The 14,399-nt window shown below is 34.1% G+C and overlaps 1 protein-coding gene across 1 annotated transcript; it reads left to right on the forward strand.

The window, feature by feature from the left end:
* Window positions 1–5,631: 5,631 nt before the first annotated feature.
* LOC132738774 (carnosine synthase 1-like) lies at window positions 5,632–8,335 on the forward strand. Its single transcript, XM_060726368.1, has 5 exons — window positions 5,632–5,741; window positions 6,087–6,246; window positions 6,683–6,966; window positions 7,175–7,261; window positions 7,675–8,335. Exons 1-5 carry the CDS (start codon window positions 5,654–5,656, stop codon window positions 8,181–8,183), a joined length of 1,128 nt encoding a protein of 375 aa, XP_060582351.1. The 5' UTR covers window positions 5,632–5,653; the 3' UTR covers window positions 8,184–8,335.
* Window positions 8,336–14,399: the final 6,064 nt, after the last annotated feature.

The following is a 14,399-nucleotide window of genomic DNA, read 5'->3' on the forward strand; positions in this document are numbered from 1 at the left end:
TGGTGGTCCAAGGAACTGATTCCAGGGTGTTTCAATAAGCTTAAAACTTCCAGCAAAATTTAACTTAAATGTTAAATGTTACAATGTTAACTTAAAACAAAGTTATTCTACAATATATCAAGCCGTAAAATTCACACGTATACTTTTGCAATGTTTTTATCGTTTGCACCTGGCAAATTGCTCGCATATTTTAACATTCGAGTAAGGTCACTGTGAATATCTTTTTTAGCATTAAAATTGTAAAGTATTTCGCTTTGTTAGTTATCACCCCAATACAATGTCTTTATACGTATGTTTATTAAAGGTAAGGGTATCCTACCCTTTATTCTAAAATGATATACTGAAGTTGCGGGGCATCCGAATTCTAGTTATTAAAGTAGTTGATTTCAAACCACTTGCACCGCAATGCACGACTGTAGGCTCTAATCCCGTTTGGGACCTTCGATTAATCAATTTTGGGAAGCTTCCAAGCTACCTTACGGAGCTCAGTCTGAATTCATGCACGGTCGGTCACCTGAAGTCTTCCTTTACTAGTAATGCTTGAAAATCACCGTAGGACTTTAACAGAGTTTGTTTGACGTAAATTACAACAAGAAAAAATATTAAAAATGATTAAGATTAAAAAAAAAAAAAAAAAAAAAAAAAAAAAAAAAAACAATGACAGAGTCACCAAAAGTTGTTATCCTTAAAATACAAATCTACGCAAAGCAATATACTTAAAAGATGAGTATTATAATTATGCACCTATCATATTGCGTAGTTACATACTGCATGGCATACACATTTAAAATGAGTTGGTATTATGATGAAAAATATCCAATAACTTTTATCTTGAAAGTATCTTGTGATAAGAGAAAACATGAAATAATTTAATATGGATGTGGATGAGAAAATCTTTTGAACCAAGTAAAAAGGGGAAATTTAATATTTGCGTAATTTAAAATTTTCAAAATATTACAAATTATCATGTTTGAATTTTGATATAATGTATTAAAAATTTTTTGCATCATTCCGAATTCTGTCCCCTAAACGTTAAAATATAATAATACATCCCCCGGGGGAATAAAAAAATTAATAATATTATAAAACTGATTTAATTTTCCGTTCGAAACATAGATCGTGCATGGCTATCTCGTGTTTAATAATTAAACATTTTGTGTCATAAATAAAGGTACAAGGGGTAAACGTCTGTTTGTATCTAACTGACAAAATATACCTCAAATTTACCAATATACAAAATGGATTTATTTTTTGGATAATTTATAAAGTCAAGGATTAACTAAAATATTTAATTTCCCGAAAATACAATTTCAACATCATGAATTCAACTTCATGAATGCATGCTTTCAATTTTACGAATTCAAGACTTGATCTTCACGAATTCAAAATTTCAACTTCATGAATTCACGATTTCAACTTCATGAAGATGAAATGATGAAATTCAAAATAGGATTTCATGAAGTTGAATTCATGATGTTGAAATCGTGAATCCGGGAAGTTAAAATCGTACATTGTGATGTTAAACTCGCACGTTTGTGAAGTTGAAATCGTGAATTCATGAAATTTAAATCGTGAATTCACGAAGCTGAAGTTGTGAAGTTTAAAATGTAAATTCACAAAGTTGAATTCATTTAGTTGAAATCGTGATTTTGTGAAGTTGAGTTCGTAAATTAATTAAATTGAAATATCCCATCCGGTCATTGGTAATATCTCATTTCTATTCACCATTTACCTACGTTTAGTATTTTTTGTAAAATAAAAAATATCATTAAAAAATAAGAAAATAAAAAATTAACTCATATTTCTTTGCATTATCTTCTAAGAACCTGTATCATTTTTTATAATATTGATTATTGTATAAAAAAAATCATGCAGAACACAGTATACTGTAAGCTGTTCAGTCAAGATGCTGTATTTTGCATTTTATCATATGCTCGTAAAAGCGGTATTGCACGATCGTTCATATATTTTGACGTGGTGTCATTTGCGTTATACAAAATTTAATATTGCGTAAAGACGAGCAAAATCTTAGCGTTACAATATAGGCGCGTCTTTGAAAAAATGATTTTTTTCTCTTTAAGGACATTTTCGGGAGTTTTCATATAGACTTCAAAATTAAAAATGTTGAATTGCATTTCTTTAAACTGAACAGCATGTAAGAATATGATAACAGAAACATTTTAATCGAAAAAATTTGGGTCACCCTTCTCGTCTTTGAGTTATCTGCCCTTGAATCAGAATTTTCTACTTATTTGAGGTCATTTAAAGGGCAGATAACTTATACTTACGTAAATGAATACTTGTTAATGTTTTTTTGTTTTTTATTGTTAAATACATGTCATTCCTTATATCGTTTCTGTTATTTTTTTTCAATGAAAATAAAGGTACTTAAAAATCATAAAAGATATGCCATTTTTAAGAAAAAATGCACAGGTTAAGAGAAGAAGTGGAAAAAAACTATCCACACTAAATATGTTCTTGAAATTTTGCATATTGACTAAGACGAAGGTAAGCTTCGTGAAAATAAGAAGAAAAAAAGGTTTTATTTCGCTTCATTGCAAATTATCTGCCCTTGAAGTCAACGAAAAAGCCCAATTCAAGGGCAGATAACTCGAAGACGAGAACGGTGACTTCAATTTTTTTTCGTTCATAATGTTTTTGTTATCATATTCTGAAAAGTATGACGACAAGGTCGCTGCTACGGCATAATTGATTACGCCGTTGACTTCGAAGACGACTGCGGCATAAACTTTACGACTATAACAAAGGCTACGACTACGACAATGACGACGCGTTTGGCCACGAATACGACCTCTACATCTTTAAAAACAACGAGTCAAGCTAAGACGTCGGTAACGACGATGTTATTTGAGAATAAGTTTACACAAATGCTATATTAAGGCCATAAACGTTTAAACAAAACACTTTTATTGAAAGTGAATGTACGTATTGTATGTAAGTAATTTGGATACAAATAATGATAATTGACCAGTGACATCTGTATAAGGTACAGATATGCCCTATATTGCATTATTTCGGGCACAAGCACGCCTCTGGGTAGAACTACTGGCGTACTGTTAATTAGTTTGGTAGTTTCCCGACATGAAAGGATCTGACGGGATTCAAACCAACTGCGGTGAAAGGGCAAGTGGTTTCAAGTAAACGGCCTTATCCATTCGGCCTTGATCAATATTTTAACAGTGCTTGCTTGAAATATGCTTGCAATCTAAATAACTTGATCATTGTTGAATTAAAATGAACATATTTATAAAAAAAAACATTGAGACAAAATCTACATATTGCTCTATCATTTGATATCTTACTCGTAATCAAAATGGCTCTCTTCCATTTTTCATTGCAAAATTACAATTATTGCATACATACTTGAGTTTAAAAAACAAATAGCTTGAATTTAATTGCTATGTATACATATTTGTAAAATTTAAAGTTATCTTCATTATGCTTCCGAACAACATTTACAATGGCGTTAGCGTTTGTTTCTTTGTATTCTATTTGAAGATATTGTTGTCAAATCTATCAATTTATATACGTTATGGCGTGCAAAAAAATAGCTGCTGATTTGTGCCATTTGTGTTTTCCGCACCTCGAGAAAGTCGAGAATTGAGATTGCAGGGACGCAGTGTGAAAACACGTTTATTAGCAGGGCGCGGGGCAAAGTTAATTAAGCAAAACTTCGCCACGCGGGGCCGCAGGCGAGATTTAAGAAATAAAAAGAAGACGGCGCAGTGCGAAGTTTTGTTTATTAAAGTTCGCCTCGCGCCCTCGCTAAATAGCGTGTTTTTGCTCCGCAGCCCGGTCATTTTAACTTGTTAACTCTCGCTTTTTCGGGGATGAAAATAAGGTAATTCACGAGGGCAAATGTCAGAGCGTCATGTGTAAAAGAAAAGTTAGTAATAGGAAATAGTAAAACGTGTTTTGTATGCATTGATTAGGTGTACAAAAATTAATTAAATTGGTCGAAGGGCTGCGCCGTCCTTCACCAATTTAATTTTGTTAATACTTACTTACTAATGAACTCTAAACATTTAAGTGTCTGAAATTATAATAATAAACATTCCATTTACTAGACTGTTTAATGGTTAGCCGACTTACTAAAGTAAATTTGTTACATGTATCATTCATTTGAAATGCCGTAATCCTTCTGGCACGCCAGGTAAAATATAGGTTATCGCCGTTTATATGAAAAGTAAGGAAAAAAATATATTTTACGATGAAATGGTCCATTTCAACGCTGGTAAATGCTGCAGCAACAACAATTCAAACACGGTTAAAACAACTAAACGTTTTCTGGAAAATATACTTAAATCTACATTAGTTAAGTATTCCCGAAATCTGATATTTGGTGATCAGTTTACAAAATACATGTATATATAAAAAAAACTACCCTTTACCTTTGTTGACACCTGATTTTAACGTTATGCACTAGCTCAGAAGTGGCGATAGAGCGATTTACCGTATGCCTCCGAAAGAAGTAGCTCTAATGTTTACCTGTAAGTTAGTAATACTTATTTAATTTCATTTTGCTAAAGATCCTGTATGTTGCAATTAAGGATGTATCTACACTAACACGTAAATTTTCCTCTAAATATCTCGTATGCCAAGAATATTTTACCTATAAAATTCATGCTTGCATTTTAGTGAATAATAGCCCTTTCTGAACTTTTGGTTTCACCACGTTTATCACCGTATTCAAGTGATGGAAGGAAAATACGTAGTTGTTATTGGTGGAGGAACATTCAGAATGAGAAATTTCTGGCCGGATGCTGAAAAATATGGTATAAAGGTATACGTGCACCAACTTCTGTTTGTAAAAAAACTGATTACATGATTACCCCGAAATTGCAGTTGATATAATTGGTTAATATATTTATACATACATGTATATATGTTTTTTTATGTCAACCCATCTTCGTCTTAATTATATGATTTGCCATCGTCGGATACCCACGATTGAGAATCATGTCACATAACATGAACCGATGAATGTAAATGGTTCGGCCGTGGGTATCCGACGATGATGATTTGCTTACTTGTTCAGCTAAAGACGATATTGTTAACATGTGCTGAAAATAATATGAAAGAGGCATTTGTTATTCGGAATTAATTCATTTATAAATCATATGACCTTATTATCTAACTAACTTTATAATACATGTATGTGTTATATGAATATACATGTATATGTTTAAGATCATATAATTAAACTTTTGTAATATATTCTAGATATGTGACATGTTAATCATAATGTATGTTTATATATTCTGATGATATACAGAACAGACGGAACATTTTATGATACTTATACATAAGTACATTGTACTTGTGTTTAAGAATAAAAAATGTTTGACCTGTTCTGTTCTGTTCTGTTCAATAAACTATGTCTGGTTTTAACATTTCGGCTTAGACAATGAGATACAGATGATAAAAGATAGGCTCTAGAAAGTTGTGAAGATATTTGTCTCACTATAAATATTGTAAATACAATAACTATTACTGATTCCAGGTTTTACTTGTGGAATCTGATCCAAATCATATTGCACGAGATCTTGTGCATTGTTTTATAGAGTATGATTTCACCGATCATACGAGGGACCGCATGCATGCCGAAAAAATTATAAATACGATACATAGCATGGGAGTGAAGATTGACGGTTGCCTATCATTTATAGACATGTTAACACCCTTAGTGGCGCTCATTTGTGAATCATTAGAATTAAGAGGTATAGTATTAATTCTTAGTTTTTAACTTTATGAGATAAATTATCATTCAAAAGTAGTTCCGGATAATTTTGCAAAAATAAATGAATTTCAGTTATTTGACATGTTTTTTTTTCTGTTCGTTGGCCAATGCACAATTGCAGAAAACCAATTAAGAGTATAGAAGAAAGAAATGTCTAATTTAGTGATAAATCTCTAAATATAGTGCCAACTGCTTTTTCCGAGTTGTTGTGTTTTTATAACACCATTTGACTTTAAAACGAATTTTAACACTGGTGTTCTAAGCATTGACTCTTATCTGTATAATGCATATAAAACATAATGTGATAAACATTTAACTTTTTCAGGTCTGAGTTACAAATCAGCGATAATAGCGAACTCGAAATCACAAACACAGAATGTGCTGAGCATGAACAAAAATGAAAATGATGCTTTAAATACTGGGGTATTTTCTTCACAAGCAGTTCATCTAAAAAGTGATTCGGACTGTGAAATGTTACCGGAAAGGTTGCGTATTACGTCTAATTCCCTAATTACCTTTTTGTTAAGTACGTTAACGTTATTAAAAATGTGTGTACATAACGCTCCAATTACACGCCTTGACTAGTTCAACACATTAAAAAAGATCTTAGTTCATTTAAAGCGGCATTCATTTTTTTTATCTTTTTTATATTTTATTTATATTTTTTATAAAAAAACAACAACTATGTGTTGCTTCAAACTAATTATCTCAACTTTATAGTGACGAGCAAAAGTCCACGAAATACAGAGTTGAAATTTACTGAAATACTTAGTTTGAAACAACGCAGAATTGTTCTCCAACAAACAATACAAGCTGAAGGCCGCTTTAACTTTCCAGCGATATCAAAACTAAAAACAATTCCCCCTTAATAACATGATGTATTCTTGATCTTTTTAACTTTTTTTGTATCATAACTTTCAGTTTTAAGTTTCCGGCGATTCTCAAACTAGACAATTGTGCAGGAGGTGTCGGGGCTTGCATGGTCAAAAGCAAAGAAGAAATGAAGAAACAATTTCAACAAATAACACGTTCTCTATGCTCAGATTCGGCCTACCCCGGGATTGGACTCAGTCGCGGCAATTCAATGACAACCTTTGAATTTCACTCTGGTACAGAACATAATGTTGATGTCATTTTATATGACAAAACTCTTGTATGGGCATCTATAACTGATAGCGGGGTAGTGAGACAGCCCTATTATATAGGTAATGGAGCGAGATAAAAATAAAACAAGAATAAATGCTCGGATTATACTACAAACCTAACAATTTTAAAGTTGGTATATCCAAACACCTCTTAACACCATTTTAATATGAATATTTTAATAATTGAAATGCATGAATCAAATGAATTTTGTCAAAAAAAGAGAGATTAATGGCAACATTTAAAAAAAAAACATTTTTCGCTCATTAGGTACTGCTAAACGTCTACCTTCATTTCTACCAGACGAGAGCCGTAAAAAGCTAATAGACGCTGCCTTCAAATGTTGCTTAGGGATAGGTAAATATCAAATTTATTCAAAATCTATCTATATTAAAATATAAGATAAAATAAACATATTGAGACGCAACTCCTACGATAATAATTTCAAACGTATTTGTACATAGATATTGTAAACTATTAAATTCACCTTATAAAATGATGCTTTTCTATTATCTAAAGAAACAATGAAGAGAAAGGATAACACTTTATCCGAGTGATTATGAAAATACGCGACAAATCGCGTTTTAACAATACAATGATAATGAGTGCGTTTGTGAATGAGTCAGTTGGTGAGTGTGTGAGTGAGTGTCAAATGAAAATAATTTGTACGTGATAAAAAATACATAAGTCAACTGTTACAGTACATATCAGTAAATCAGTTATCCAATTATGTATGTAGATAATGATAACTATAAAGTTTATTACAAAAGGTCTAACGGATGGAACGTTCAATGTTGAGTTTATAATGACAGCAAACGGGCCAAAACTTGTAGAAATCAATCCAAGAATGTGTGGCTACGTCTTCAGGGAGTGGATAATGAAATTGTACGGACTTGATATGATGTTATATACAATGATGATCTCTTGTGGTATAAAACCTGAAATACCAAACAGTTCAACAGACACAATACAGATGGGCGTGATGGTGATTCCATCTTTACATGGAAAACTTCTTACAGATGATTATTACAAAAATAAATTGAGTGAGATGATTGATCGTTGCAAAGTCTTTTTTCTACAGTTTGAAAGTTTAGAGCATCCTCCCACTTACGAGGAACCTAGTTTAGGGCATCTGGCCACTTTCGAGGAACCGTTTGGAAATGTTTCTGTGTCTGGAACAAATCCGGTGGAGGTAAAGAGAAAGTTGATGGATATATGTAGAGCGCTCGACATTGACCAAAACGATTACCAAGTTGACACTTTTATAAGAAACTTCTGAGTGTCACACTAGATTATGGACAGAGTTGTCTTCCTATGTCAATTGAGGGGTAGAACGAGCATAAATATAATCAAATATGTAAACAATTTATATGTCTATTAACTTAAATATCGAAGACATTTAAATACCGGTTACAAACATAAAATAAAATGTAGTCCTTGTATTATCACTTTGTGTTTATTTCTCTCTGTTGTACGCCGATTTGACCACCTTATTTAGCCATATTACGGCGGTCTATTGATATAACTGGCTTTCCTGGGTAACAAACAAGCACTCAAGTGACTGGATACTTGAGTTGTGCCGACGACAATGAACATGGAAAGCGGACCATGAACTATAATTATATTTGGGAGATTCTCAAAACACGTTAAGCTGTAAGCAAGTCAAATACAAATTATTTCTGATTTTAAGACACATTTTATTAATGGCATTTGAAAGCAAAATAAATCTAATAAGATTCAGACGAATCGCAGCCAATGTCTCTCAAAAGCTTTGGCATTTTCCTTTTCATAAATTTATTATATAGTTCGTGATTTTCTCGGACTAGTTCATCGAGCGGTGGCGACGTCTGTGCCTGTTTTTGTTTTCTTGGGTTTCCCTGTTGCCATCGTTGTCACTATCGTTCTCAGAAGAGGAAAGCCCAGCAGCTATATCGTGGCACATGTCTCGTACGGGGGCGATTGCTGTATGCGGGAGCTGCTGTTCCGGCTGTGCTTGATCGTGACCGGCTGGTTGTGGTTGCGGTCCATCTACAGGCTGTGTCCTCGGCTGTTATGATTGTCCAGCTGCTTGTCTGTCACAAGCATGCGTTAACCCATTACTTCATGAGCTTTTTGTGAAAAATGGCTGTTTTCATTGAAAAGTCTCCCGTTACAAGTTCAAATTGTTATAAAACTATAAAAACTGCTTCAATACTTATCAAACTTGGCACAAATGTTGACTGGACCATTGCCTTTGCAACAACATGCTCAGGCTTAAATTTTCTGTTACCATGGCAACGAGGGGGCATCTCAAACTTGACATATGTCATTATTTTGCGTTTATTTTTTCCATCAAAATTGATTTCAAAGTGCTGCAACTTCTCAATGGATTGAGATAGAGTCAAATGCTTTTCAGCATTGGTTACACGTGACCTTATGATCGATCTGGGTTCATTTTTAGCCTCTCACAAGTCCAAAAAAAATTTGGCGATGAGGGGGACTGCCGCCCCCCTTCAAACCCCCCCCCAAACAGAAGGGGCACCTCTGGCAACCCCCTGATGTATCTTTTGGTTGGGGGCCGCGCCGAAAAAGTGGTCACTTTTTTTAACAACATTTATATACACATGTATAAATTAGGCATTTTTTCACCATTTGAGACAACAAAAAAGGGAGGGGGTGAAAAGGCGTTAAAAGGCGTGTATATCGCGTAATGGGTTAAGTGTCTTTTATGGCCGTAAATAATATGCATATGCATATAACAGTGTTTATAATTAACTTAGATTTTGTTACTGGTTGCTTATTGGAAAATATGGTTGTACTGTACGAAACCAGTATTACATTCATCGTAATGGTTTCAAATCTAATCTAATTTTGTGTAAAAATGCCTTAAAATCGTCGTGTATTCAAATATGACCTGTTTTGTTAATGATATATTGTAACATTTATTTGAGCCGCGTCATGACAAAACCAACAGAATGCGTTTGCGACCAGCATGGATCCAGACCAGCCTGCGCATCCGCGCAGTCTGATCAGGATCCATGCTGGTCGCAAACGCACTTTGTTGGTTTTGTCATGACGCGGCTCATTTTGTTTTGCAAAAATAATTTCTTTTAAAGTAGAATGCAACGATTTTTACAACAATTACACTAATATTCTTGCAATGTTTTCAATCTGATTCTGCAGTTTGGCCATCAACTTGCTACGTTTTGTTGACAGACGGTCCCATAAATGTTTCCCAGTTGCATTTCTATAAAGATCTTTGGCTGGCTGGCTTAACTGATTAATATTTTGTTTTATATCTCGATAATGTCCAACTACTTTGTGGGGTGAGCGAAATAGGATCGTTACATCAATTTTACTTCATCGTCTGTTATTTTCACAGCTTTTTTCTTGCGCTGTAATATCGTTACTGAAAATAATAATAATAATAATAATAATAATAATAATAACAACTGCTAGCATTCACAGATAGTTATTGTCAACACTGGCAAAATACGTCACGTGGAAACGGGAATTTTTCCAACAGTATCAGCTCATGCGACACATTGGAAATGACTTTTTTCCAGCTTCTTAATAGATATGTATGTCGTTACAGAGTTAAAGTAGAACATGCTATATGCTTAGTTAAACAATACAGAAGCGTACGCTCAATTTGGAGACACCCGGGTGATTTACGTACGGTTGTTGTTAGAATGTGTTTGTTTCATGTTTGTCGAAAAAACTTAGTGGTATAATTGATTAACAATTGTTGTTTGTAAAAAAATAAAAACTAACATATTGTTACATTTTACAGTAGTTGTATGATTTTCAATAAAACATGAAGCATTTTTTTTATTTTAAGACAACCCTACGAAACAGTACGTACTTCACACAGTCCGTTATCGTCTGCACAACTTTACTACTCTCGCACGATTTCCCATCATTAGACTCAATGCCCGAGCCCAGTTGTCATGGAGACATTTTGCCTTGCACGAGAATCGAACCAGAGGCCTCAGGATAACTAATCCGATTTTCTTTCCATGCGTAAAGTGGTACAGATACATTTAATCTCGCCTTTGTAAGCACTTATCATGTTATGCTAACTATTACGCGGAAAGTCCGAGCGGGGCCGAAGGCCCCGCGAGGGCTGTAGCGCTCTTAGATAACATGTATGACGCGTATCAATTCAAATGAAATCAAATTAAAAGTAAATGAAAATTTCAAAAAAATATATATCCTATACCTAATGAGCTGTGAAAAAATCCTTAGTTAATGGGCGCCGCCATTTTGAAATCCTTTTGAGCTAAATATAGATATCACAGCGCTTTTAATGAGCGTCTACATAATTCAGACTATTGCTAGCAGACGCATGCTTAATTACACTTCCGGTGAAAAAATGATGTACAAAATCAGAAAATAAACATTCATTTCATTCATAAGAACTATAGTAACGATGATAAATGTAAAATGTTACTTTTAAATCCTTTGGATAAATTAGCACATTAAAAATAACGTAAAATCAACATATGTGATTAGAGATTAACAGAAAATGGCGGACGGGATTCCAAACGCCAACGCATGCGCAGTGGTCCCTTTTCCGATGATAGGTTGAACACCACCAATTTATTCTTTTCTGCTTACACTACAAAATACCTGCATAATTTCACCATAGATCTTTTAACATGTACACTAAAGATGTTATGCTTAAATCATAAGAGCTTTCCGCGCCATCGGTAGCACCTAATTTCATATTAATTTATCACGTACCCGTGCCGTTTTTGCGACTTCTTAAAAAATGGTATCGCACGGCTGTGCATATATTTTGACGCGACGTATCCATATCGGTACCCTCTCTGCGAAATCTGCTGAAACGGTACCCTCTTTGCACATGCACAAGCCACTCTCTGCTAAAAACAAACCAGCGATGGATAACAATACAGTAAAATTTCAATATAATAAGGAAAGAAGGTATGACACGTAGAAAAGATGTATACCACGGAACACTAGAATGTTTAATCTATGTGCTGATTTGTCATGTTCCCGTTTTTCATGTAATACAAATTCACAATAAGCGACAAAAATCGACATGTCTTGCTTCGCCCATCACCTCGACATATTTTTTGGGCTGAAATGAACCTGTGGCTTGATTATACGCGGAAAGTCCCAGCGGGGCCGAAGGCCCCGCGAGGGCTGTAGCGCTCTTAGATAACATGTATGACGCGTATCAATTCAAATGAAATCAAATCAAAAGTAAATGCAAATTTCAAAAAAATATATATCCTATACCTAATGAGCTGTGAATAAAGTTTCCTTTTAAAGAGAAAGGCTTGCACAGTTGTGCCTTCATCCCAACCCTTTAAAATTGTTTTTTTTTTTGGTTTCAATTTATTATCACAATTTTTTTTGAATTAAGGTATTTGTATATCATAAAGGGTTTATTTAGTTTTTTTTTTTTTGGAAAACCGAATATTTTTTTGTCAAACGATTTAGATCTATTCTCTATTGTATAAAACTAATAAAGAAAATGATCAATCGTAAAAATATTAACGTGATACTGAAGGAAAACAAGTGTGCACATCTCATTTCCCCTTTTTCGCAGCGAAATCATTCCTTTGCTTTATAGACAAGTAAATGCACTAAAATACTTCGTTACGTGGTACCAATTAAAAAGCATGTATCAACTATGATACATAGATCAGCAAGTGGCAAGGTTAATGATATGCATGGGCTATTTTTAGATTACCTCACCAAGAAGTTGAATTGCGTTCAGTAGATCTAAATATAACTCGATCATGCGTGATTTGGTAAGCAGGACCACACTTTGAAGACGGAATAATACTACAGTCACCATCCTCTATTGTATAAAACTAATACAGACAAAAAAACAATTATAAAAGAAACTAACTTTTGCGTCTTGAAAAACAAATGAAACGGAACAATTTCGTTTATAATTTATTACGGTTTAAACCGATAAATCAAGTAAAAATAGAAATCCTATTTATAGACACAAACTGGGATTACCGAAGTAACTAAAATAGCTTAGATTTCCGTAATATTACTCCGCAGTATGACGGAATCGCCCGAATTGTCACGATTGCAATCGGAACTACATCGGCTATTATCATTAATCCGAAGACTGACGGAAAAGGCCGAAAAGTTGCGATTAGCACGATTGCAGCTGGTTTCCCGTTCAATCATGCACCGACAGATGTAAGCAGGAAACCACCTAACCGGAACAAGTTTTCCAAATGAAATGGCTTGCAGCCGTGGCTGCAAGCCAAAAATCCTTAGTTAACTGGGCGCCGCCATTTTGAAATCCTTTTGAGCTAAATATAGATATCACAGCGCCTTTAATGAGCGTCTACATAATTCAGCTATTGCTAGCAGACGCATGCTTAATAACACTTTCGGTGAAAGAATGATGTACAAAATCAGAAAATAAACATTCATTTCATTCATATGAACTATAGTAACGATGATAAATGTAATAAGTTACTTTTAAATCCTTTTTGATAAATAAGCACATTAAAAAATAACGTAAAAACAACATATGTGATTAGAGATTAACAGAAAATGGCGGACGGGATTTTCCAAACGCCGACGCATGCGCAGTGGTCCCTCTTCCGATGATAGGTTGAACACCACCAATTTATTCGTTTATGTTTACGGTACAAAATACTTGCATTTACTTATTAACGAATTGCATGATAGATCTGGTTAACATGTACACTAAACATGTTATGCTTATATCATAAATCATAAGAGCTTTCCGCGCCATCGGTAGCACCTAATTTCATATTATATGCATTATACATATTTAGTATGTTCATTTACATATCATCTTCGGACAAATGGCAGTACATTGTCAAAAATAATTGTAAAATTCATAAAAACACCCTACTTTCAGTTTTGCAGCGGCACGGGCTACCTCTCTTCATTTGAATTTTTATATCACAGGTACCCTCTCATTTTTCTACACATAGGTACCCTCAAGGTATGACATATGTTTTTATTTGCGTTAATCGTTAGGTATGTAATACGGGGAAGTCAAAGTCCGGGCCCACAAAGCGGACCCGGGCTTTGGCTTGCCGGGCTATAGACTACACGTGTATATTTAAAAGAAAATTCAAATAAAAAACAATTAAAAAATATATAGAATTCTATACCTATCAATGAAATTTTCAGTGTCAGTTCTAGTTAGGCGCCGCCATTTACAATGTAACTCAATGATAAAAGGCGGTGTATTCCGATAACGGAACAAATCTCAACTTTTCGGATTATTAATAATCGTCGAGTGTTCCGAGTGAAAAACGGAAGTGGTACATATAATACCGAATGACACCTTTAAAACGGAAAAATGAAAGGATTTTTTACCGACTTCCCCGTTCATAGGCTTTGCCTAATTTCATATTACGCGGAAAGTCCGAGCGGGGCCGAAGGCCCCGCGAGGGCTGTAGCGCTCTTAGATAACATGTATGACGCGTATCAGTTCAAAGGAAATCAAATTCAAACTAAATGAAAATTTCAAAAAAATATA

Source organism: Ruditapes philippinarum, unplaced genomic scaffold, assembly GCF_026571515.1.
Source record: "Ruditapes philippinarum isolate M1 unplaced genomic scaffold, ASM2657151v2 ctg1064_1_1_1_1, whole genome shotgun sequence".
NCBI lineage: Eukaryota > Metazoa > Mollusca > Bivalvia > Venerida > Veneridae > Ruditapes > Ruditapes philippinarum.